We start from the raw sequence: 25,262 nt of genomic DNA, 5'->3' as shown, positions 1-25,262 counted from the left end.
GTGTGATGCAAGTCCATCTGGTGGAAGTTCACGTTGGTAAATGCAGGACGTAAAAAAGAGTTGAGGCCTGGATTTTAAACAGATAATTTGAATGTATTACGGTTTTAAGACCAATCCGCCCTCATACAGTGTTATTGGAGTAAACTATAAATCCTAGATTCTCATTCCGTTCCCTTGGTGGTGTACCTCTATTCGTCCTGCTGATACCAAACATGACACAGGCCTACCAACTCTCACGGTTTCGCCGTGTGACACACGCTTTTGCATGTTTTCACACGCACTCACGCCACACAACCAATTTCTCACGGCAAAAAAAAAATCTGATTTTGGGCCGAAGCGCGTTCGTTCCTTTTCAAACTCCCCGACAATAGATGGCGCTAAGGAGCGCATCTGTAAACCCATTCGCTGCATAGACATCCTGTTTACCCCAAAGAGTCCCGAAGTTAGCAACAGAAGAAGATTTTCAAACAGACACAACCGCGGGAGAAACTCAGGAGGAGCAAAGACTAAGGTATGTTAATGACATGTGGTTCAATTAAGTACTCACTCTCTTAAACTTTAAATCTTGAAAGAAATTATTTGTTGTGTTTGTGCGTGTGATTTTGAGTGGTGAATGTAAACTCAGCTGTCATAACAAGCAGCAGGAGAGCACCTTGTTAACCTCTTGGTATACTGCATGCTCAAAACATCATAGCATTGTTTATTAAGGCTGCTCACATAGCATTTATCTTTTTATGCTGCTGGTTAATGACAATATACCTATAACTAAACAACCTGTAACTCTACTTTCATAAATAGGTTCCCCCATCTCCTCCCATACCATGGGCCAGAGGAGCATGACCACCTGGGTGAGGAGTTTTTAAATTATCAGACAATGCCAACAACCTCCCTTCAGGAAGAAACGGATATGGAAAGCTTCTGGGCTGGAATGGCAACCCGGAAACATAAGGTATACATTTTTTTTTGTATTTGTTTTTTGGCAGGTGTGGCTTGACTACATCTGTTGCTTTTATTGATGAATGCATATATTGTGTCATACATGATGCAATCTATGCATGTTGTATCTGAAGTTTGTTACAGTATACTTACAGTATTAATCAAAACAAAATATGGTATGCTTTTCCATTTTGTTCTTGGTTCATTTTCAATAGGTGACAGGAGCCAAAGAATTTCAGAGGCTTGCTGCCGTCGCCAAGCTGGTCCTGGTGTTGCCACATTCAAATGCTGATGCTGAGAGGGTGTTTTCAGTTGTGGGACTGAATAAAACAAAAACCAGAAATAGCCTGGCACTGGATGGCACCCTGTCCTCCATCATGGCCATAAAGATGGCCGACCTGGAGCCCTGCTTCAGATGGGAGCCCCCCTCAGCGGTCATCAAGGCCTCCAAGAAGGCCACAGGACAGTACAACCTTGCCCACAAATCTTAAAAAATTACTAACCAGCTTCTGATCTCCTTCTTAATACCTCATTTTTTGTTATTTTATTTATGTATATTTATATTATGTGTATCCATTGTTTTGCTTTGAAAGGCTACTGTTTAAGCACTTTAAGCACTTTATTTGTTGCACTTTTTTGTTTGATAATGAAAAATATTTTTCCCTAACTAAACTTGTGTCATTTTTTGCTGAACATAAATCATTAAGTGCTCTTAAGAATACAATTATTAACAATATAGGTTAGGTTTCAGTTAAGAATTAGTTGAATACCATTGTAATCAAAATGTCAATCAACCTAAATTGGTCTAATCTTAAACACAGGTCTATTAATTAGGCTATATTGTGGTACATAGACAGTCATTGAGGCACAGCAATAGTTTTCTGGTTGAATGTTCAGCTCAAGTCTAGAAGGCCCAACAAGTCATGAGCAGATGAACATAAATCAGAATAAGTTCAGGCATACCACCCAAAAATCCACGAGAATGCATGAAATAACATCTACTTAAACCAAAATGTCCTGGGGGTGGACCATCAGCTATGTCTTTGCTTCACAGAATGTAACCAATGTTGTCCATCTCCAGTAGGCCGCCCCGATCAACGACTTTGGGCCCCACAAACCACCAGAATGCAGGGTACAACATGGGTACTACGCCAAATGAATTCCAATTTCCTGATATTTGAGCCACCAACGTGTGTGGCTGCGTGCGCGGCAAAATTTTGGTCACCCCCGACAAAATCTCACTCCAAGGTTTTTTGAAAAGTTGGCAGCTCTGATGACATATGTTGAAATGGTATTAATCTCCAAGAATCAGAAAGCAAGGGAGTTATTTTAAAGCAGTCATGCCATGATCAGTCCCTAAAATCCCATTTCTTCCCCACTCTGATGCTTGGTTTGAACTTCAGCAAGTTGTCTTGACCACCGCTTTACATGCTTAAATCCATTGAGGTGCATTGAGTTCTTTTGAGCTGTGTATACATCTGTATTGAAATGAACTGTATTCAATTCATTAGCAGGAGCAGCTGACGTGGTGACATCAAGTCCTGCCGTCTTGGGGAGTCGAACACAAGTCCGCTCTCAGCATTGAGAAAAGACCTGCAACATTAGCCAACGCGGTGTCGGACTCAGGAGAGCTTTGTGGGAGTCGTAGTTTATTTGAGAGGCGTTCCCTTAAACATTCTCCCCAACTTGGGTATGATAGGTTGGATGGTAATAGACAAGACTCATGCATTAGATATTTATTACATTTCATAATTGATGTAGTGAGGCGTTATGCATATTTTATGTTTGTAGATGCCTTTTGCTTGTATACACACATATTCACTGTCATTCAATCCACACAGAAACAGGAAGGCAAAATAGGAATCAAACACAGCATTGATTTTTGATAAAGTTTTTACTTTGCAGTATAGAAATCATTTGAGCCCAAGATGTCATTTTAAGTTTTCAAGACATGAGATACCAAAAGAACTCTCATCAATTACATACTGCTGCAGTACACATTTTGGTCCTTCTTAAGCAATTACAGTCAACACGTCCCACCAATCTGCTGTCAATGCTCAGAACGTCCCCCACTTTACATGATGCAGGAACGAACAGATGTCTGATGCATCAGAGGGACTCAAGCTGGTTGCAAAACACATTTGGGTGGTTTATGCTGGACCACGGTTGCCCTTGAGTGGCTTGGTTTGTAGGATGCGTCAGGCCTTGCTAGAGATATGAGAGGAAAGGCGTCTAACAAGAAAAATATATTTATAGATAACAAAATACATTGACAGAAATATCAAGCCATCTTACCTACATAAGTGGCTAAAGATGGAAGCTGCAGGTTGAGGCGCTGGCTCACACGAGGGTCTGCTGAATGTGCTCAGAGGAAACCTCTATTAGTCGAATGATTTAAATCGGACGCACAATGTCGAGCCACTTCTGTCACATGAAAAAATACTTGCCGAGACCAATATTTGATTGATTGATTTATACATAATATTTATCTTCCAAATGTGTTTTATACAATGACAAACTATTTCAACACCCCACTCATATACCCACTTTTTAAGATAGCTTTTATGAATTATCATTTGATTCGGCATCTTTGGACTATAAATCATCTTGACATGATGATGCGGTAGAAGGATGTATGGCATTACTGTATACCAGGCATAACCAGCGTTTAGTGAGACATCCATCAGAGTGTGGGCTTAAAAAGCAAACTCCTTCGGTGAACCCTATCCAACAATACCGTATTATCTCTATATATCATGAAGGGGCTAAACCATTTACTCGGATGAGCAGCCAGCCCATAGGTGTGTACATTTTTGTGTAGTTAATTTTATTTTTTTTTACTATTTTTTGTTTCAGTTGTTGCTGTCTGTAATCATCAGGATGGCAGCAGGCTTCTAGTCGCAGGCGTCGCCGAAGGTGTCCTGCTTCTTGCGCTCCATCTCGTTAAAGTCAAAGTCTGAGCCCGTCATTCTCTTGTAGATGTCTTTAATGTCGTCGCAGGTCGTCTCGAAGTGAGTTGTGGCATCATACGTGCGGGAGATGAAAATCTAGGGGAGAAAGCACATCAAAGAGGCCTTGTGTTTAACAGGTTCCTTTAGTGCGCGGAGGCGGATGAACAGTCTAGTAATTCATCTCTATCAAGTACCGACTGAGTTTACAGGCGGATAGAAACAGACCACAGAAGTGTTTCCTGTGCACAAGCGCCCCTTTTCTGCTCACACAGCAAAACAAAAGTGCTAAAATGAGTGGCACTTCCTTCTGTTACGAGTGGATATGCATTACAACTTCAGATTTACCACAAAGCAGCACAACCGTTCAAGGCTGGAGTTACAATATTAACATAGAACACAGCTGATAAAATATGAAATAATGTCTGAAGGGACCGCCAAGAGGGCTCACTATGAGTCAATGAAGTGATCGGAAACAAGCAGAGGGTACCTGACTGTCAGCGCCCATGTCGGTGGGTGCGTACTGGTCACTGATGCTGACAAACTTCTGCTCAATGGGCGTCAGCAGGTCCAGGGCCGGCTTGAGCTCCTTCTCGGGGTCGTTCGTCTCCACCGTGGTGCTGACGATGGCGATGTACTTGCCTTGTGCTGCCACGTTGTGAGCAGAGGAGATCATACAAACGTAGATGTCTGGAAACCGGAGAGAAGACGGAGGTTAATGGAAGCTCGTGAGATAGCAATGTGATTCAATGAACGCTACACACTATGAAGGTTAACTTGCTGTAATTTTCTATTTATTGTCATGGTTTGGCATAGAGGCTGAAACCAGAGGTGTTGCTGGATTTGCACATTTAAGATAATTAAAAAAAATGTGTTTCCCATGTGTGCTCACCATGCTCCCTTTGGACCTGATTCTGGGGGATGATGATCTGGCAAGAGTTGATGTCACCAGTGTTGGCTATTGGATGACTCAAGATGCAGATGACACGGATCACCTGGCCAACTTTGGTGGCGCGATCCATGGCGTAGCTGGGGTCGCAGATCAGCTGCTTGCACCTGGCGATCTGCGTTGGGGCGAACAACCAAAAGGTCAGGGGTCACTGGAGAGGTTTGATTCCCAGAGAAAGGGTGAGCGACGCGCAAAACCCACCGCAGAGCAAACTGCTTACCTCTCCCTCGGACTTGACTCCAACCACCTTCCCGTTCTCCACCACGATCTCGTCGATGGGCTTGTTCAGCATGTACGTCCCGCCGTAAATGGCGCTCAGCCTGCCATGGGGGAAAAGGGTGTGAGATGTTGCTTCATAAGACATAGATCATATTCAATCATTCACAAAGGTAACATTAAGAACATGTCTACACAGTTTAGTTAATTATTCCGTTTGCCATCATGATCCAATTAGCTACACTCATCTTATAGCCTTTGCATTTAGGACACTGACCTAGTACCTGAACTCGTGATGCGTTTATCGCTGCTCAACATGTCAACCATGTTAATAATGGGGCAAAGTCAATGAACTAAATACAACTTTGTATTCTAGCATTTTGCTCATTAACAGATTTTATTCACACAGCTGACGGCCTTTGATTTCTTTTAACTTAAGCATTGAAGCATCCTTTTTACTTGAACTCCACTTTGTGCAGCAGCACGCAGCTGAAACAAAATGATTCGTAGAAATATTGAGAATTGAGAGTGGGTAAAGAGGGTAAAGGGAGAGGGTCCTACCTGGCGAACCCCTGAGGCAGTTCTCCCAGGCCGTACAGTGGGTAGAGGTACGGGCTCTTGCCGTATCTGGCCAGAGACTCACTGTAAAGCTTGATCCTGTTTATCGTCTCAACGCATGGCTGATCCAGGTAACTGAGGGAGGAGGAATAGAGACCATTTTAAAAAAGCGGCATCATTATCAGATGCAATCTACGTTTTATTGTCAAAAAAGAACAATTTAACAACTGGAGTACTGACTCGTCTGTGCGGTAGAGGGCAAGGGAGTGGCCCGTGAAGTCCATGACCTCCTGGCCCAGGCTGAACTTTTGGAAAATGGCCCTCATGGTAGTTTTCTGGGGGTCGACGTCCTCCATGGATTTGGGGTTGCTTTCGTCGAAGTTGGAGACAAACTGGAGCAATTTCTTGAAGCGCCGTTTCTCAAACAACCCCATCAGACCTTTGTTAGGCGAAAAGGAAAGCTTTACAGCGACTACTTCAAAACAACGCCAAGTAAGATGAAGATTACTTTGCAGCACAGTAAATCAAAAACATTCCCCTCGACGGTTTCAAGCACATTTTTGTTTTCGCTGTTCGATTGGCCACTGGCTGCTTAAATAACTTACTAGATGACAGAGCCTCTGTCTCAGTAGAGGGAACTTTGTGGATTTTGCCCCCCTTGTAGACAAAGCTGCCCTCAATCACTTTGAAGTCCAGATACTGGGTCACCTTAGTGATCAGCAGCATGCGCACCAGCTGACCTGAGGGAAGGAGACACAAACATCTGCATTAGTTTCACAAAAACACTAAATAACGCCGTTGCTTAAAGCCGGGGTGCTGCTGCATACGAGTTTTCAGTCTTTTAAAAGTGGTCATAAAGAAAACCAAACTGCTGCACTGTAGAAAACTAGCCCATGATGGGAGACTTTGGCAAATCACAGATTATTTCACAGGGAGGACGTTCCAGTTGGCTGTTCTACAAGCGTCACTTTGGTAAACGCAGGTTTCAACGTTGCAATGTCCTGCAACCAAAGTAGCAATAACAACTTTTGCCTTGCCAACAACATATTTCAAAGAAAGCTTGAATATATGTGTGATAAAGAGAAAACACTGCTAACAGGTTAGCATTCTAAATTATTAATCTCACCCAACACACACACACACACACACACACACACACACAATACCATTGGCCATTAGGAATTTCGGGATGAGGTCCACATTCCAATCCCGTCCTTTTCCCATCGAATCAGAAGGTTTTCCCGGGAGTTCAAAGCGCTTGTAGAGCTGTAGGGAAACAGAACCAGACTTAACTCCCAAGCTACAATTAATAACAAATATACCAGAAATACATTTCAGGAACACATTAAAGTCACTTTACAGACCTTGACAGATACTGTAAAAAGTGCAGTGGTCTTCTAAAATGCACCTGATAATTTAACAATATGCATAAAATCTACCCATCTGAACAACCACCTTTATACTGGTTTCAGAGACTGTTTCTCCAGCCGTTTCCATATGTCGGCCTTAAAATACATGGGAAATATTCAGATGTTTATCAATAACAATTTCACATTCTGCAGTTCTGGCTTCCTTTTGCTTTTCATTTAAAAGCCCAGCGACCGGCCCAGTGTCTCGGAGCAGAACCAGCAGCATCATAGCTCAACTTACATCTTCAAGAGGCGTGATAGAGGCGCTCTCCCCTCCGTAGTAGGAGTTGCGGTCCATGTGCAGAACCTTCTTCCCCTTCACAGACATGATTCCTGATAGAATGCATTCCTGTTGGCAGGAAAACAAACAAGAGGAAGAATTAGACCAGCACCAATAGGAAGGTATTGGTGATCACCGGCACACAAAACGTATGTGTGTGCGAGATTGATCCGTTTGTGCTCCAATGATCCAGCTTACATTAACCACCTTCTAATACAGCGTGAAAGATGGGGGGTGGGTTGTACAAATGAATGTGTAGTTATAAATCCAACTTGTTTAACAGAGATACAAGTCAGACGCACACTGCCACACCCAGTACTAACATAATGTCTGACATACTGCTGCGGTTTTGGGAGGATGATTATGGCCTTCAGATGGCTTGAAGTCTCACAGCCTGGGTTATGAGGAGGGAAAATGTGCATGTTGACCAGAGACTGGAATTCACACAGACCAAAAGCCATAATGCGATTACTGCGTGCCTCATGTGACTGTGTGGACTTTACTCAAAAAGATTTACTATTGACTGACAGCTGCACAATACGGCCACGCATGGTATAACTTGTTCCTCGCATGACCAAAAATGAAAGAACAGGGCCTCAGAACTTTCTCTGGATGAGGTCACCTTGGATTCTTTGATGAAATTGCACTTTGTTTCTTGCTCTGAGTTTGTTTCCCTATGGTTCAATGCACTTATTGTAAGTCGCTTTGGATAAAAGCGTCAGATAATTGACATGTAATGTAATTCCTCTTTCTGGAGCCTGTAATGAGACAGGAACTGTCAGGGTTTGTACCATTTTTCTCTTTCAGAAGCGAATTTCTGTCTGCCAAATAGGGCTGTCAAAATTTCTCAAAAATGCCGTTTGAATATTCGCTTTAAAAAAACACATTCAAATATATTTGTTAATAATATCTGGTTGCACATTAGACACGTCAGTAACAGGACAAATTAGTACAACGAGACAGAACTACTTGTAAATGTAATTTATTTAAGTTTAAACCTATTCAACAACATATTACCTGCACAAAAATAAGTAAATTAACCGCCAAGACCAAGGCGGTGGCACCAAGGCAATGCAGTGAGATCTCTCACTCGCACCGCCGTGATCTCTGCTTAAAGCGGAGAAATGAACGACAACAATAAACAAGGTCCCGATTCTTGTCCCACATATGGCTTCATTCAGTGATTTAAACTGAAAGTGTTACCATACCGACATTGAACGCTCCGAGCGAGCTGTGCTGTAAGCACGGAACTTTTCCTTGGCATGAAACGACAAATAATCAAACTAGTGCATGAAGCTGTTGTAGCCTAGTAGCCTATCTAGTCTATTTTATTCATGCAATATAGTCAATACAGGCACGCGTCCACCCGCAAAGCACAGTCGCGCCGCTGCCGCGGTTGTGTTTTGTTTTTTTTACATTTGAAAATTAATTTTCACGTTCGAATAGTTTTTAACAACCATTCGAATATATTTGAATATTCAATGACAGCCCTAGCGCACACAAAGGGGAGCACACTCCCACCAGCGGACAGCGCGTGCAATGGATAATAACGGTTTTTGTCCATACCAAACCACCCACCCAAAGCCGTTAACCTTAGAGAAACATTGATCTGTAAAATTGCAGCAAAGCGAGCGGCGCAGCCTCCACCGGTCATTACTAGATTGGATCCCAGTTATCACCGGCATGGATCCACCAGTTCAACACGCAATTAATTTGTATGAATATCACATGTACCACAGACATTTTTAAAAGCATGACTTTAATATTTGTCAATTTACCGCCACACAGTATCCGGGACAAGAGGACTAATGGACGTGTAAAAATGCATTGAGACCTTCAAACGCCGTCATAACTTCAGGGACTTATTGACTCCAGCGTTCTGCATAGGTCCTCTCCCAAAAGAACACCTGTGCCAGTGAAATCGGATCACCTCTTCCTCTATGTTCTGAGTTTGCCCTGCCGTGGACTTGAAGGATATAACGTCAGACTGCATGTACATTTCTGGGGAAGAAAGAGCAGTTCTGATGCGTCACTGTCACTCCTTCAGGAGTCATGTGACTAAAGCTGACCGCCTGCTGCTCATGAATGCAGACTTTGACACATGGCCGGAGACAGTGCAGTCACCACTACATCAGCCAGCTAATAGAGGCCATGCTGACACAGAGGGGGGGGGGGGAATAACACACTGATCAAGCGTACAGTCAGGCAGAAATTCAAACCAGTATTCAAACATTGTGACCAAAGGCTAAATTCCCAGTTGCATTTTAAACACATAAGACCCATTTAAAATAGAGTATAAGAGGCAATGAAGAAGACAAGTGCTGAATGTTTCTCAGTTCACAACGCTATCACATGATGGGGAGTTACAATCACTGCAGGACTATAGATGCTCTCAGTTTACAACACTGTAAAGAATCAGATGGGCTTTTATTCAGATACACAGCAGATCAAAGTTCAACATGCAAAACATGTGATGAGCTTATAAAAACAGATGGGAATGTGTTGAGCCCTTTTATTTTGAGATTTTCCCAGCAGAATTGGTTTAATATTAATTGTAAGTACTGATGCAAATAGCTAAACTTCATATGGTATAATTGATTTAAGGATATCCCTCATTTATTACACAGCGGCTGAAGGACGCATTGTGTCCATTTCCCCATTTTGATGGCACAGAGATAGCAGCAACTGTAAACTCCTTACCGGAGATTGAAAACATAACTTAGTATTGCAAAAATAATATTTTAAGCTTTAGGACTGCAACTTAAACATTGTGTTTTTGGAGTAATTACCAATTCTACGATTGTATAGATGTTCAAAATACTAAAAAAAAAGTTAATTTCACATAAGTGCAAAATCCCCAATTATAGGAAGGGATGTTTGGCATTATTGTTTGAGAACTACCTTTACGATTGACTAATATAGTTTCAAAGTTTTGAATGGATAAGTGTTCACTATTGTTCTTAGAATAATCACTAATATTTCCACCACAACCACTGGAGATTTTTCAATCAGTGCTGCAGGAAAGAGTCCTAAAAGCCTGGAAATGAGTCAGCATTTTGCCTTTCCCCTTCACCTCCGAGTCAATGGGGTTTTGTTTAGATGGCCTAAATAAGATCTGTGGTTAAAACAAGCTCAACAGATAATAATGTTCCTTTAGACTCTATGAAAATACAATACAAAATATAAGCAAGTCGCTATGTAGAAGCCAAATAAAAAACCACGGAAACACGACGAATCTTTCCGGCCATCTACTAAGGCGCCATGGGATTAAACAACGCCGACAGTCAGGCACCTCTAGCAGCGTTACCACTGCAGCAGCAGCAGAACTTGCAGACACCTCAGGCCTCGCCAGCACGAAACTCAACATCACAGTAACAATTGCCAGGTTTATCTGTAAAGACATGCAACCCTACAATGTAGTTGAAAATCCGGGGTTCTGTGAATTGATCCAAACATTGTGTAATTGTTGTGTAATGTTTACATTGAAAATGGCACTCGATTCAAATAAAAGGTTAATACATTTGCTATTAATTGTTGTTTGCTTGTTTATAATATCCATAATTAATTTAAATCTGATTTCCTTACAAGAAACAACAGGGATCTCGGAAACTTTGCCTGCACTGTCCAGTAAAGTTACTGAATCGATTTGAAGTCACTGAATCGAATCGTTCTAAATTAACCCAGATCGTCCATGAATCGAATCGGCAACCATGAATCGCGATTCGAATCGAATCGTTAAAATGAATCGTTACACCCCTAGTTTTAATGCAGCACTCCATCAATGTATGCTGCGTATTCTTCAGCCCACCACCGCTAATATATACCGTCTTCTTCTCATCTTCAGGCAATGAGCTGCTCACTTGGAAACACAGAGTGTCACGACGTGAACCAGATCACATTCAGGTGCAGTTTCATATCTTTAGCCGAGCAACGCCCCTCATGGGTCATTAGTAGTGGACAGATTGGGAAACCCCATCATCCTGTCACAATAAGAGGACACCATTGGGTGCTCAAAATATTCCATTGAAGAATACAAAACTAGTTGAGTATTGTTGCATAACTAGTAATTAGATAGTATCAGCATTTGACATGGCCTGTTAGTAGTCATAGTTGTGCTAGTGTGGGTAACATAAAATGGAAATCCGTTGGATAAACAGAAGTGAAGTCACCCGTTTGAATAACGGAACTAAAACCGAGCTTTAGTGCAGCGGTCTGTTGGGCTTTTCAGGCAGGCACGCGGCTCAGCGCTCAGATCACTTCTGTGTGCTTTCACTTCCTTGGTCTTGGTGAAACTACACCCAAATGTGAGCTAAATCAACACACTTCACCGTGGAGCTCAGCAGCCCCCTCTCTGCTCCGCTGGCAAAGCACTGACACCTCGGTCTGTTCTCAATCTGAAGCCCTGAAGTACTTTCTCAGCAGACTAACCGGAGGATCCGGGAATGCGGATATAGAAGCGGTTGCTATTAAATAAACAAGCAGAGTTTGCCTACCATTCATTTTGACACCAGTTAGTGTCCAATGCAGATGGGCATGTTCTTGAGAAAATATTAGCGTATTGAAATGAGACGTCAGGCCCGCGGTGTGACGAGGATATGGCATGGTCGGTTCTGACAAGCTTAAAATCTCGGTACGAAACCGCTAGACACGGAAAACAGGTGGCAACCTGTCACCTCACATCCTCCTCTGCTTTTCTGGCTTTTAGTATGAAAGTTAAAAACGAGCCACGAAGTTAACGACAGGTCATGAGACCTTTGCTCAAGTTCCTGACTGACAGCGACACAGTCCACATTAATACTGTGGTTTTAGATAATCAGTGTGTATAGTCCGTTCCGTAAACTACCTGGTCTTACTAAATTCAACAGACTTTAATTAACTTTGCCACAAATCATAAAGATTGTAAATGGCAGCTTCTTTATACTTGAATCCATCACTCGGAGACGAGCATAAGAAGGAAGCCGTAGTTAACGTAACGCTAGGGAGATCCTTAATGGTTTATAATAATTAGCTTTGATATAAATAACACTACTAAGACTAGGATAAAGTCAACAGAGTCCGTGAAGCCGCCACGTCGTTATTCAGTTGTTAGCAGGCTAATTAGTTAGCTTATTTCGGGTCGGCTAACGTTAGCAGACTAACGTAATCAAGGCGTATAATCTTGCCTTGACGGAGAGCCTGGCGTCCACATAACCGGTTAAATGACAATGGTCTCTACATTCACAGTCCCCGGAACAACTTTAATAAATAGCAACAGTTACCGTTCAACGTATATTGAGTACATTCACACTTAGTTACCGTTCATATTTCCATACACTGATAGCATTTGAAGCTAATATTTGAAGCTAGCATAGTGCTAGCAGTTAGCTACTTTGCTCGCAGTTTCCTTTAACTAACAGGTAGTCACCCGCCTTAAGTTAGCAGCTAAGCTAGCTACTTAGCTCTAGCGCTGCTGATTAGGCCTTGTTAGTTCAAAGCCAAACAACCAGGCGCTTAAAGCTACTGCTTCGGTAACAGGTTGCAAATCACTTCCGCGCTGCGAAACGCAACGTTTGATTCTTCCTCACCGTAAGCCCGGTGCCCAAAACGATAACGTCGTATTCTTCATTCATTTTTCCAAATCTTTACTCCTCCGCTGCTGAGTATCGGGAAAGAAGAAAATGGAGATCTGCGGGGCTGGAAATGAGAAGGGGCTGCGGTTCAGCGTCAGGCGCCTCGGAGGCGGGGCTTACCATCTGTCAATCACTTGGCAGACGAGCGAGGTGCCCAAGTGTCCGTATGAAAATACAATATAGAACGATAATCACATTTTCTTAAAATATAACTATCTAAGTAACCAATTGTTAAGCATTTTATCCACTTAACCAAAACTGAGAGTGGTTTTGTATGTCATTTATTTGTTGAACGTGTTAATTGCAGTTTCCTAACTACCAGCCTGTATGTGGAATACTTTACTCTCATTCAATTAAGTTCTATCTATTTTAAAATGTCTACTTTTGTAGGAACTCATATAAGGGATGCCATTATTGAGACTACAATAATGATGTACAATGCATTGTGGAACCCGTTTCACTGTTTGTGCTGCCAGAGTGGACTACATTTCTGGTCGACACACCTGTTGAGTAAATCAGTAAAACTACAACTACAATACATTTAGTCAAACACATTTATAAACAAGACTTTAATGCAAAGTATCGCACAGCAGCCAGCTGAAAAGAATGTTGCTAATGGTTGAAGCTCATGTTTTTCATTGTGGTATATACACACAACGTATACGTTTAAACAATTCCTTTTTACACCAAACTGCATAGCGTTATCTAAACACAAGGCTCACTCCCATGTGTCACCCATAATGGCCTTTTTAAGTTATACTCTACTTTAATTTAGTTGAAGTCCCACAATTGAGCTGAGATTTATTACACCCTAAATTGATAGACTTTAAATGACGTTTTTTGCATCCTGCGCACCTGATGCCATGTTACGGTGGGTCTGGTAGGCCACGTTCAAACACTCGCACTACTTCTGGTTTCCTGGCATGCTGCATTGCAGTCCTGCCACATGCGTCCTCTGAGTCTTTGAGTCCGAGCTGCAGGAGTGTCCTGGCGGCATCGGCGTGCTGCCCGATGCAGGCCATGTGCAGAGCTGGGAGGAGAGGAGAACACCAGATTTTTTTCCATAGACGCCGTGTTAACTAGTTATTTTCTCAGGATTTCATTTTGGTACAACAGAGCACTTGAATAAAATGTTCCTGAGCTCCCAAACCTAATATTTTCATAGTGTTCTTGAATTAACTGTGTAATCAATAGCAAAAAGGACAAGTAACATCTTTTTATTCAGATATCACCACCTCGTCCTCAAAATGACATAAAGCCGATCATCTGAGCTTGGCTCTTGCAAACTAATTTAATGTTTCTCTCTAAACTTGAGCTTCCATCTTTGTTTTATTTAATAATAATATAGATAAATGCTTGAGATTTGAAACCACATTTCTAGTGGCTTTAATTTACCCCAGACAAAAGGCTCCCCACTGCAGCTGGCTGCTAAACCCAACAAGGAGAGAGTCACTGCTCACCAGTTCTACCCTTTCTGTCCCGAACATGAAGATCTGCCCCCAACTCTCGCAGAGTTTTTATGGCGGACGTGTGGCCTTCCTGTAAAGCACAGAAGGAAATCGGTTGATCTGCACGCTGTAATTTAAAACGTCTGTTGGTAGGTCTGTAAATATTCCGATATCGTAACCTTACTACTGGCACGTGTATAAATGACAACCATGCAGCCAGGAATAGTTTGATAGATAAGTATGTTATGCTCCTTGCATCACCCAAAATACAGCACAGAAAACAATTATGTCATTAATATAAATCTGGTGTGAACTTGTCTTCCCTTTACTTAATTCATGTTCACACACACACAAACACAGTGAGATGTAAATTATAGGTCCATGCTGTGAGGATGGTTGTTCTTCATCATTGTGATCACATGTCTTAGTACCAGTTGTTAAACAATCCACTACAGTCATTGGCCTGGTTCCGCACCAGCCCAGTGTGGTTAACGCTAGCTATTTCACAATTTTCCATTATGTTTTAGCTTTTCATCCATGTAGCTAACAGCTTATATGTGTCTGTCTCACGATTCATTAAGAGTTTCAATTTCATTTGTTTTAGCAAACTATTCTCCAATTTGTCCTCAAAGCAAACAGTCACTAGTTAGTCGTTGCAGCTAACCCTTTATACTTATATCTGCTCACCTGCTAACTGTTTTCTATGCATACTAAAACATGGTTTCTCAGTGTGTTAATGTATTGTTTAATCAAAATGATTTGAACTACCCCCTCAATCTTTGCACGCCTCTCTAAGCCACTGAAGAAGTATCTCCTCAGGGTACTTGTTCCCTGGTTACTGATCCCACCTTTGCAGCGTAATGCAGCGCAGTGAGCTGGATGTCAGTGGCCCTCTGATTCACGTCTATGTTTAGGTCTCGCACCAGGAACCGCAGCGCCTCCTCCTGGCCCGTGACGGCGACCTGGTGCACCGCCTGAGCCCCGAGTAGGTCAGCCGCTGTTGGAGAGGCCTGCAGCACAGAGACACACACATGTGTCATGTCGTGACAGTACACATAACTACTTAAATTCCTAGAGAAGCTGAAGCACCTCCTCGTACTTGGTGTTTCTCTAGGAGCTGCCGGGCCACAGAGATGTGTCCGTTCCTCACGGCATCCATAAAAGGAGTGACTCCACAGCTGTCAGTGCCGTCCGGGACATAGCCACATCTGGAAGAGGGCCAGGTAAAGGTGAGGGTCAGTCATACATGGTTATAATCATACAGCTCAGAACCCATGAAGCTATATCTACATCCCATATGAAATTGAGAGTGCGGGTGTTGCCTTTCCAACAAAACTGAGTCCACAAAAGCAATGGTAACCGTCAGTCACCATTTGTATATGATGCAAACACAACTCCAAACAAATGCAAATGTTGCTTATTATCTGTTTAGAGCTGCAACCTTTTGCTGAAGTATAATAATTGGCACCAAGTAAAGTTGCCGTTTTCATCCATGTCCGTGCATAATGTCAATATTTTGTTCTATAAAGACACCTGTGTGAAATCATATGAATTGTTGAGTTATGGGCCAAAAAATTTTTTGGTTAGGTCACAGTAACGTTATAATCAGACCAGCCACGGCCGTCGCCAACATGGAGGTATAACAAATAAAATGAATATTAACTTAAACAGGTCACAAGAGGTGTTTCAAGCTTTGATTCAAACCTTTCACAAATTGGACTCTCCGTGTAGTATTTTTTGGGGATGTACAAATGTCCAACCTACCTCTCCAGCAAGATCCTAACCACCTCCTCACGGCCGTGCATTGCTGCAAGTCCGACAGAGAGAGAGAGAGAGAGAGAGAGAGATGGTTATGATCTGAGGATCCGATCATGTATCCGTGGCGAAGAGGGATGCCTTACCTGCAGTGTGTAGCGGAGTCCTGCGCGTCTTGCTCTCCGCCCTCCAGACGTCCGGCGCAACGAGAAGCAGGTGCTGGACGACCAGCGGCCCGCCCTCCCTGCAGGCGATGTGGAAGGAGTTCCAGCCGTCCTTGTTTTTCAGTGCGGGGTCGGCGCCATGGCGCAGCAGCTCCTGGACCACGCCCAGGTCCCTCCGGGTGCAGGCCATCATCAGCGGAGTCCTGAGAGAGAAGAGGCAACGCTGACCAACTGAAATCTATGTTGGCCAGCAAATACGTAACAACCGCACAATCCCATAAACACATATTTATCTATAAGAATTGTGAGGTAGTTTTCTCTAAGGTATAGTATACATATAGAATGAAAAAGGACTATTAAACATTATATGAGGGGAGAAATACTTGCGAATTACATTTTAATTTGTAAATAGTTCACAGCAATGATCAAATTTAATCTTTATTATGCTTTTAGACCAGACACCATCAGATGAATTGTAGGATGAAAATGTTGGAGAACATGGTTGGTTGTCCCAATCATTATATCTCGTTTTCTCAAATGCTGGAATGGAATCGTCCGGAGTTAGAATCAGAGCTTGCGACTTTTACACAATGGATTTCAAACAAAACAGTTGTTTCCCTTAAAAAGGGTGAAGGGAAAGCTATAGTTTTGATTGTTTGAAATCTCCTTTCTTGGCTTCCTTTTATGATTTGCCCGTTGGAATAATAATGGAATTGTGACCATCATCCCCGTAGCATGTGATGGTTGTCAAAATGTGTCATTTTGAGTGTCTTTGATAGTTAATTACCTCTTTGTTACAATAAATTGATAAAATGGGAAGGAAAAGCACATTTCAAGCAAACACCTTAAGCTTTACTTTAATGTAGGAATGACTGTTGAAAGACGTTTTGATGATGTGTGAAAGTGTGACAACCAACCCCGTTCTCCCCTTCATATTGTTGGGATTGTGAGTGATTTGAGTGCTTGAGGCTTCATTTTGGGCGTTTTCTTTGACAAAAAAAAACGCTCAGCTCTGGGAGTACAATTTTACCATAACATAACCATTTTAAATTATAAACTGCCAAACATTTCGTATATAATATTAAAATAACAATAGGAAGTCATAATATCCAGTCGAGTAACAGAGAAAAAAAAATCTCCTTCGAGCCGGATTTGAACCAGCGACCTAAGGATTTCAGCCTGATACCACTACAGTCCTCCGCTCTACCAACTGAGCTATCGAAGGGAGATACCACAACTACGGCAAAATGTCATTATTGTACCAAGAACAGGGTACAGACGTAATATTGATAACGGCTTTATATTAATTGTGATCAGGAAAATATTGTCTTACTAACCAGTCAGCTTTCTTCAAGCTGTCCACCTTGGCCCCTTCCCGGAGGAGGTAGCTAACACAAGCCTGGTGGCTCATGGAAGCCGCTTCGTGCAGTGGCCTCTTGTAGTCGTTATTGTAGACCTCCACATCCATGCCTACCCGCTTTATTAGATACTCCACTGTGTCCAGGTGTCCCTTTCTGGCAGCGTAGTGTAGCAGGGTGTCCCCTGAGCGACCATAGCGTTGGCTCCTGACAGCCTGAGCTGCAGCCGAGCCACCTCGCGATATCAGTTCCTCCAGAGAGCTTAACTGTCCCTCCTGGGCGAGCTTCGCCAACAGTTTACACGTGCTTTCCTCCATGTCGGGTGGAAGCTAAATGCTGCAGCTAAAAGTCAACTTACTACTCTAATCACAGTGACGGAAGCTGTTAGCTGGGTTTGTTGAAGACATTCTGGAGGCAGCTGTTTGGGTTGTTTTCACAGAGGAGACAAATAAATGATTGGTCAACCATGACCTTACACTGCTAATGTCTATACATGCATAAAGACAAAGGAAAAAGGTTAAGGACAGAAGAAAAAACAATTAATAATTAATGACATAATAGAGTAAATGGAGTAAATTTATTGTTCACATTTGGCCCTAATCCCTTTCCGTAGAATGTCTTATCGCGGAAGCGAGGTAAGTGCTCTATAATTCTTTTCAATAATTTCAATATTATGTTATTATTATAGTTCATAGATCAATGTCATCAATGCCAACAGTTTTGTGACAATTAAAACTTTTGACGAAGGATACACTTCAGTCGCCCTTTTTCCGGCGGAGTGACACGCTAGCATTTGTGGGAAATGTAGTTTTTGTGACGTATTGCAATTTGTCTCGCAACCCCCCCCCCCCCCCCCCCCTCCCCCAAACTGTTTTAAAGTTATTTTTTCCAGAGTACGACTTTAAGGGAGTTTTTTCTTGCATTAGATCACGAAAATTACGATTTAAGTACATGCTTTATCCCACTAGTTATTTTTTTGTAGCATAGAGCAAGATCTTTTTTAGAGAAACTAACCACCAGGGCTTTGTGTGTTACTCCGAAATACATTTTTCAGAATCACCGCCGATACTATGAAATGCGGAGAGCGACTTATCCAGATTTTGGCTGGGTGACAACGAGGAATCAGAGCAATGGCGAATAAGATGAGTCCCATCTGGAAGAGGGAAAGAAAAAAAAGGTGGGAGAGGAGAAACATTGTTGGCGAGGATAAGCGAGGATAAGTCTCACTCCTCAGAGGTTTCACAACATGGACCATGAACACCAGGAATGAGAATGCCCACCTTCTTCTTTCCCGGTATGTAGGTTAAATTTGTGACCTTTCGAATGTGCTTTAAATTGTGCTACATGACTAATGAGAGAAATCTCAAACCAACAGGTACACACCTCTAGTTATCTCTGTGAATCTCTCTTCGTTTTATGGAAAATTATTTAACTCCATTGCAAATCTACGAAAAGTTACAGATATCTTCTTTATGGTGAATTTGAGTCCTGAACAAGTTGACTGTTTTTTTTGTATGATGACTTAATTGTTATTGTTTGCACCCTGTCTTGTAAGAGTTTGCATGCAAATATCCGTGTGTGTGTGTGTGTGTGTGTGTGTGTGTGTGTGGAATCACACCGTGAGAACAGAGAAAGCTGGTTGCTACATTAAAAAAGAAAAATTCTGCAGCTCATTTCCTTGATGATGCCCTTAAAGGGACATTAAAAAAATATTAAATCAAATAATACAGGGTGAGAGTTCCTATTTGTTGCTAGAATTATGCTAAAACATGAACAATGTGACTTTAAACGCAATGCGATTTGAGAACACAGGGAATGTAAGCACAATGCATTTTAATGTGGAATGTCTTGAGTGGATTACCATGCCGGCCGAAGGCAGAGTTTTAAGAGTTTATTATCTGGAGTTAACGGGGTCCAGATGTTTGGGCAATGACAAACAAACCAGAAACAAATGCATGACACAAACTGCACGCCCTACCCTCGTTCGGTTACGGCCTGCAGGTTTCTGAGGAAGTGCTGAAACATATATAACAGAGATGAGCCACTGCTGCGTGCCTGAAACGGATCAGTGACTTAAAAGTGTGCCGTTTCCTGCCGAAGCCACATCCCACCAACAGAGAATGAGTTGATAATTCAAATAGGACGGAGAAAGTAAAGATGGAACGGAAAAATGAAGCAAATAGCAAACAGATTATTCCCTCTGGTGGGCTCCTGCAGATGCAGGAGTGGCACCTCGTATCATAAATCTGCACAGTTCTCTGCTGTGTGTTGCGCCTCTGTTTGTTTTACTTCCAATGCAAAAAGCTCTCTCCATCTTTAACCCGGAAAATGTGTTTGAACTCTACACAATACTTATGAACATAGGGGAAACACTGCACACTATACAACTACCTTGACTTCTGCATACAGGCATTCAGCCCTTTCCACAATAGACATTGGTTGGCCCCGTTCCATTTAGGTGGGTCGGGCTCAGGTATTGTGCATCCTTGCATTTCCTGAAGCCGCTAGTAGCACACTAAAAAGAAGGGCACCATTATAAATGTAATCAATCAAACTTGTTAAACATGCTATTACTCTCTAAATGGCTGCTGTAAAATGTAAGTATCTCTGAGAAAATACATTTGCTGGACACTTAACTGCTGCTATCTTGGCCACATAACGAAGGGGGAGGTTCCAGCCGGTCTGGTGATCAAATGGTGAGAACATCAGTGTTGTTTATTGCTGGAATTTAGCTGTTTATCATTATTTGGCTGCACATAATAAAACGCAGCTGCCATCACTGTAATCTGTCATTATTTTCCGCTTAGTGCGGAGCAGCAATTGGAGTCACATCTACCCTGTCGAAATTCCCACAATACGCTAGAAACTACATAGTGTGCGCAGTGTACTATATGGAAGTGTACTGGCCCAAAGGTACCCTAATTGAGACAATGGTTTGAGAGAAACTTTTTTAATTTGGAGGAACCTTCCTTACCGATGAAAGGAAGGTACACTGGTTCCCTTTTGTCGAGGGAACCAGTGTGATGCTTACTTCTGAGTTGGACTACAATAATATTTTAACCCCGCAGCACTCCGTCTCCTCTGTTTGACTAAATATCTCTCTCTATCGCTGTGTGTTTGTAGATGTTGCTGGAAGCATGGATGAAACATGAATGTCCTGAGAAAAAGTAAGTAAAAAAGAAACTGATACAAACATAATGTGGCTGGTTTGTGGTCTCAGGCTCTATCCATTGACATTAACATAGTTCTAATAACAATAGCATCAGTGTTACTTTATGTACAGGTCAGTGAGTAAATCCCCATCTTTCTGTGTGTGGGGTGGTTCTATGGTACTACTACTAGTATTACTACTTACATACCTTTCCTTAGAGAAATTGAGTATGTAATTTAATAAAATTGAATATAAGTTATTTTGTTATTTTGGCCTGGTATTGTCTCAATTTGACTGTAGCTGGCAGTCAACTTTAGAAGCGAAAGACAAATTGTATTTGCGCTACAGTTTGACATCTAAAGTTCAAAATGACCTGGCCGTTACATGCTGTGCAAGTATGTCTTGAAGAATAAACCTTTCGTAAGCTGGACTGTCTCATTTCCCCGCTTCATGCCTCCCCGATAAACCCCAGAGGCCGGATGCTGAGCTAAAATCAACTAAGCTCATGAATTATGACAGTGTCCACTTTCTCGGCAGAGTTTTAAGTAAGTGTTAAGAATAGCACAATAAGAAATGAGTAATTTCAAAGTATTTCTATTCTTTGATATAACTCATCAGTAAAAAACTCCCGTGGGAATTTGACATGTTAACATGTCTTAGAAAAGGGCGTCAACAAGTTGCTAATGGAACTACATTAGTGTTTCATTAATGCTTCTATAATCAGAAAGGTGGTGTTCATTTGTGGAGATTATCTGGCTGACCCGTGCCTCTCCCTGTGTTTAAGTCAACCGGGTCCTCCTGGTGCTGCTGGTGCTGATGGTGTGTCTCCTCCTGCACAGTACAGTGCTCAGAAAGTCCACTCGGCCCAAACTCTCAGGTATACCCACACAGGCTTTATTCAAATCTGTAAAGATCGCATTAAAGGACTACTGTTTACTACTACCAGTTACTATTAGTTCCTTTTTGCCCCGTTGTTGTTCAAACACTATTTGAACACACAATGAACAACACTGTTCCCCTTTTGGGGAAATCCCTCCCAGATCACCTGAAGGGCCTTGCAAGTGCAACACAGGTTGCCGCAGTGAGAGAGCCAGAGCCGTACGATGTCGTTCCTGTTGTGATCTGTGCGTCGGAGGAGCGCATCGGTGCAACCATGGCGGTCATCAACAGCGTCTACAGCAACACAGATGCCAGTCTGTTCTTCTACATTGTCACTCTGCGCGATGCCGTCAAACTGACGAGGTCAGCCACTTGATTCTTATTAATGTATAGAATCTTTCATTTCAATGTTTTTTTGAGGGGGCCACGTGACATTCCAGTATTATTGTCTGTGCTGATTATTTCATTCCACCTTCCCAGACAGTACATAGTGAAGACTAAACTCAAAGGTATCAAATACAAGATATTGGAATTCAACCCCATGGTTCTGAAAGGAAAAGTGAAGCCAGATTCGTCTCGACCCGAGCTGTTACATCCGGTGAATTCTGGGTTTTCCTTGGTTCATGCATCAACACATACCATGAACATGTGCACATGAAGCTCCGACGTGCGCCACCCCCCCCCGCCCCCCCCCTACATCTGAATGCTACCATCGCAAAGATGTAACAATAATGAGCATGTCTCTTTTTTTCTTTGCAGCTTAACTTTGTGCGCTTTTACCTGTCCATGCTAGACATCAAGCATAAGAGGGTGATCTACTTAGACGATGACGTCATTGTGCAGGGTATGTATGTGATCATGGTAGGAAGGAATCCTTCAGATGAAACGGTTTGAAGGTTAGCCTTTTGATAAAAGTGCCTTTTTTCAGTTGTAGCTCACAGGTCACAGCAGCACAGACAGGCGGAGTGATAAGAAAACAGATATCTTTGAACACAATGAATCATTTTAAAAAAAAAGTTAAAGTACGAGTTAATTAATTGAATTACAGAGGTGACATTAAAAAGCTCCAATAATCATATTACAATACACTTTAGAGAGTCTGGTAGTGTGACTTTAGCAGCCATTGAATGAATGAATGATACCTCAACACACGTCATCATAAGTACTGTTTGTGTATTATTTTAATAATATAAAGTTACATTATAATACTATGAAGTACATCATAGAAATCAAGCCAATACTATACAGCTTGAAACAATGATATAAAGTACAATAATAAGTAACAATAGAGGTATTCCAGTCAGTATAAAATATATGTACATATGTGTCTTTTAATGCTTCTCAGGAGACATCAAGGATCTGTTTGATATGAAACTGAAGCCGGGTCATGCTGCTGCTTTCTCCACTGACTGCGACCTGCCGTCCACACATGAGATGGTGGCAAGCATCGGCATGCAGGTGCATTTCCATGCCCTTTATCATGTTTGAAGCAATGTAATGGATGTTCGTCTTAGAATCATAAGGGCTAGTCTTGTTTAAGAGAAGTATGCCTTAGAAGATTAATTGATTTTTTTTTAGTCTTACATTTAGACAAATGGATGAATACTGAATGATGTATTCCTTTGAAAAGATACTTTGGTTCATTAAAATGTGGCGTCCTCTCCTCTGAGTTTGTCCCCTATAGACAACTTACATGGGCTTCCTGGACTATAGGAAGGAGGAAGTGAGAGACCTCGGCATTGACCCGAGAAAATGCTCTTTCAACCCTGGAGTTTTTGTGGCAGACGTCACCGAATGGAAGAAACAGAAGATCACCAAGCAGTTGGAGAAATGGATGGAGGAGAATGTCAGGTTTGCAGAGCGGGCATGTTTCTTGAAAGCCTCACGCTCATATTCAACTTAAAGATTTTTTAAGATGATTAAAACGATAGCAAAAACAAAACTGACATTTAATTGGCAAAGCTAAACCATAAGAAAACAATGGAATATTTACTTTAATGCAAAAATACTAAACTATGCAACTTTCAGTCCCTTATCAGATATTAAGTTTGTGTTTTTATGTTTTTTGGCCTGGACCTCTGGTTTGATAATTGGAGGTTGAGCAATGCCAAGTATAGATAAGATAGATAAAGATAGTCTGCCTGTCTGCTCATCTCATCTGAATACATTTACATATTTGTTAATCCAAAAATCTTGAATGGATTATGCTCTCTGACTGTCTGTCTCCTATTAAATATCAAAGACAGGAGTCGTATTTAATAGGTAACTACAGAAATATTTGATTGGTTTGATGTTGAGTTTAAGGTTAAGGAGATGGACATATTTGCAATAACCTCAGTACTCTACATGTCTTAAAAAGCTTCTATAGCTTTTAATAAGCCCTGTTTGTGTACTGTGTGTGTGTGTACAGCAAACAGGACAATATTTCTATATGATATACTGATATATTGTTCCATCTCTCCTTATTTATTGCACATTCACTGTTTTTATTTCAAAGTCAAGCACTTTTAACTGCATTGTGTATGCTGTAACATATATATATATATATATATATATATAATGCTTGATCATAAGGCCTCTTCTTTCCCTCCTCTCTACCAGGCACAACATATACAGCAGTGCAATGGCAGGAGGCGTGGCGACTCCACCCATGCTAATAGTGTTTCATGACAAATACACAACACTGGACCCGTTGTGGCACGTCAGGCACATGGGTAAGATCGTCACTCACATTATAGTATTAGTTATTTTACATTATATTATATTATTATTAAGTATTTTAACCTCATCTCAACCCACCATTCACATTATACAGTGATGAGAGCACTTATGCTGCACATCAGTCTCATCGCAAATAATACATTATGAAGAAGATTAGGGGAAATACAATAGTGTTCAACATATTATTCAGATATAATGAATAATTACTTTTTAAATGTACATTAGTTATGGTAAGTGATGGGAAATGGAATCATTAAAAGTTCAATGGAAAAATCTTTCCTGTGTGTCCAGGCTGGAGTCCAGACGCCCACTATTCAGAGAACTTCCTACAGGGGGCGCACCTGCTGCACTGGAACGGTCCTTTTAAACCATGGCATTATCCTGCTGTTCACTTGGATCTGTGGGAGAGGTGGTTTATTCCAGACCCCTCCAGGAAGTTCTCCTTGGTACGACCCAAGAGTCACTACTGAGGCCCAAGGACACTCCAGTCTGAGGTGGACATGAAGCATGTGAAGTTCAGGAGGCGAAGGTGTGCTGCCAGGTCTAATGAGAATGTAATGCTCAATGTATTTACCTACAAATGCTAAATATACAAAATATGACTATTCTGTTATCTGCATCAAGTGAACTGTAAAGAGATTAGAATGTTTTAAATTGTATAAATCAATCAAATAGAGTGATAAGAGTTTAGTGTCTTTCCATGCAAACCTGAAATACACTTTCAGAACTCTTAATTTGTTGTCTCATCTTTGCTGGTTCTTTCATGCTTTAAATGAGGCAGTGGAATCCTGAGATAATACTGTTACTTAAGTAACAGTTGATAATTCTGTTACTTAAGTACAAATGTATTACTGATTCATTCTAAGTTGTTGAGCGAGGAA

General features: G+C 41.7%; 4 protein-coding genes and 1 non-coding gene across 5 annotated transcripts; 2 read left to right on the top strand and 3 right to left on the bottom strand.

Moving 5' to 3' along the window:
• The first annotated feature begins 433 nt into the window (after positions 1-433).
• On the top strand, positions 434-1,605 carry LOC144406185 (uncharacterized). The gene is made up of 3 exons (XM_078101115.1): positions 434-511; positions 799-949; positions 1,152-1,605. Exons 2-3 carry the CDS (start codon positions 875-877, stop codon positions 1,425-1,427), a joined length of 351 nt encoding a protein of 116 aa, XP_077957241.1. The 5' UTR covers positions 434-511; positions 799-874; the 3' UTR covers positions 1,428-1,605.
• A 1,206-nt stretch (positions 1,606-2,811) lies between these two features.
• gdi2 (GDP dissociation inhibitor 2) lies at positions 2,812-13,201 on the bottom strand. The gene is made up of 10 exons (XM_040173631.2): positions 12,861-13,201; positions 7,258-7,365; positions 6,774-6,873; positions 6,213-6,347; positions 5,848-6,046; positions 5,611-5,742; positions 5,054-5,153; positions 4,777-4,948; positions 4,375-4,574; positions 2,812-3,983 (listed from the first exon to the last, which is right to left on the bottom strand). The coding sequence occupies exons 1-10, from the start codon at positions 12,903-12,905 to the stop codon at positions 3,831-3,833; spliced, it is 1,344 nt and encodes a 447-aa protein (XP_040029565.2). The 5' UTR covers positions 12,906-13,201; the 3' UTR covers positions 2,812-3,830.
• ankrd16 (ankyrin repeat domain 16) lies at positions 13,174-18,405 on the bottom strand. The gene is made up of 7 exons (XM_040173632.2): positions 17,610-18,405; positions 16,255-16,475; positions 16,118-16,160; positions 15,453-15,561; positions 15,202-15,363; positions 14,366-14,444; positions 13,174-13,935 (listed from the first exon to the last, which is right to left on the bottom strand). The coding sequence occupies exons 1-7, from the start codon at positions 17,945-17,947 to the stop codon at positions 13,772-13,774; spliced, it is 1,116 nt and encodes a 371-aa protein (XP_040029566.2). The 5' UTR covers positions 17,948-18,405; the 3' UTR covers positions 13,174-13,771.
• Positions 17,410-17,497, bottom strand: trnay-gua (transfer RNA tyrosine (anticodon GUA)). Its single transcript is given in 2 exon segments — positions 17,410-17,445; positions 17,461-17,497. It is a non-coding gene; the product is annotated as a tRNA-Tyr (tRNA).
• A 256-nt stretch (positions 18,406-18,661) lies between the features above and the next one.
• On the top strand, positions 18,662-25,115 carry glt8d2 (glycosyltransferase 8 domain containing 2). Its single transcript, XM_040173634.2, has 10 exons — positions 18,662-18,924; positions 20,754-20,797; positions 21,566-21,658; positions 21,822-22,023; positions 22,141-22,258; positions 22,420-22,504; positions 23,006-23,118; positions 23,345-23,511; positions 24,262-24,374; positions 24,673-25,115. Exons 2-10 carry the CDS (start codon positions 20,779-20,781, stop codon positions 24,849-24,851), a joined length of 1,089 nt encoding a protein of 362 aa, XP_040029568.2. The 5' UTR covers positions 18,662-18,924; positions 20,754-20,778; the 3' UTR covers positions 24,852-25,115.
• Positions 25,116-25,262: the final 147 nt, after the last annotated feature.

The sequence above is a fragment of the Gasterosteus aculeatus genome, chromosome 4, assembly GCF_964276395.1.
Source record: "Gasterosteus aculeatus chromosome 4, fGasAcu3.hap1.1, whole genome shotgun sequence".
Classification (NCBI taxonomy): Eukaryota; Metazoa; Chordata; class Actinopteri; order Perciformes; family Gasterosteidae; genus Gasterosteus; species Gasterosteus aculeatus.
The sequence above is the reverse complement of the archived record's forward strand: the minus strand, read 5'-3'. Positions and strand labels throughout refer to the sequence as shown.

Excerpts from the sequence above, each read along its gene's own strand:
- ankrd16 (XM_040173632.2), bottom strand. The coding sequence starts at position 17,947 with ATGGAGGAAAGCACGTGTAAACTGTTGGCGAAGCTCGCCCAGGAGGGA. Across the intron at positions 16,476-17,609 it reads AGCTTGAAGAAAGCTGACTG|GACTCCGCTGATGATGGCCT; the intron begins GTTAGTAAGACA and ends CTTCTCTCTCAG. Across the intron at positions 13,936-14,365 it reads GGACAGAAAGGGTAGAACTG|CTCTGCACATGGCCTGCATC; the intron begins GTGAGCAGTGAC and ends CTCTCCTCCCAG.
- LOC144406185 (XM_078101115.1), top strand. The coding sequence starts at position 875 with ATGCCAACAACCTCCCTTCAGGAAGAAACGGATATGGAAAGCTTCTGG. Across the intron at positions 950-1,151 it reads TGGCAACCCGGAAACATAAG|GTGACAGGAGCCAAAGAATT; the intron begins GTATACATTTTT and ends CATTTTCAATAG.
- gdi2 (XM_040173631.2), bottom strand. The coding sequence starts at position 12,905 with ATGAATGAAGAATACGACGTTATCGTTTTGGGCACCGGGCTTACG. Across the intron at positions 7,366-12,860 it reads TTTTGGGCACCGGGCTTACG|GAATGCATTCTATCAGGAAT; the intron begins GTGAGGAAGAAT and ends TCCTGCCAACAG. Across the intron at positions 4,949-5,053 it reads GAGTCAAGTCCGAGGGAGAG|ATCGCCAGGTGCAAGCAGCT; the intron begins GTAAGCAGTTTG and ends GCCCCAACGCAG.
- glt8d2 (XM_040173634.2), top strand. Across the intron at positions 23,512-24,261 it reads TGGATGGAGGAGAATGTCAG|GCACAACATATACAGCAGTG; the intron begins GTTTGCAGAGCG and ends CCTCTCTACCAG. Across the intron at positions 24,375-24,672 it reads GTGGCACGTCAGGCACATGG|GCTGGAGTCCAGACGCCCAC; the intron begins GTAAGATCGTCA and ends CTGTGTGTCCAG.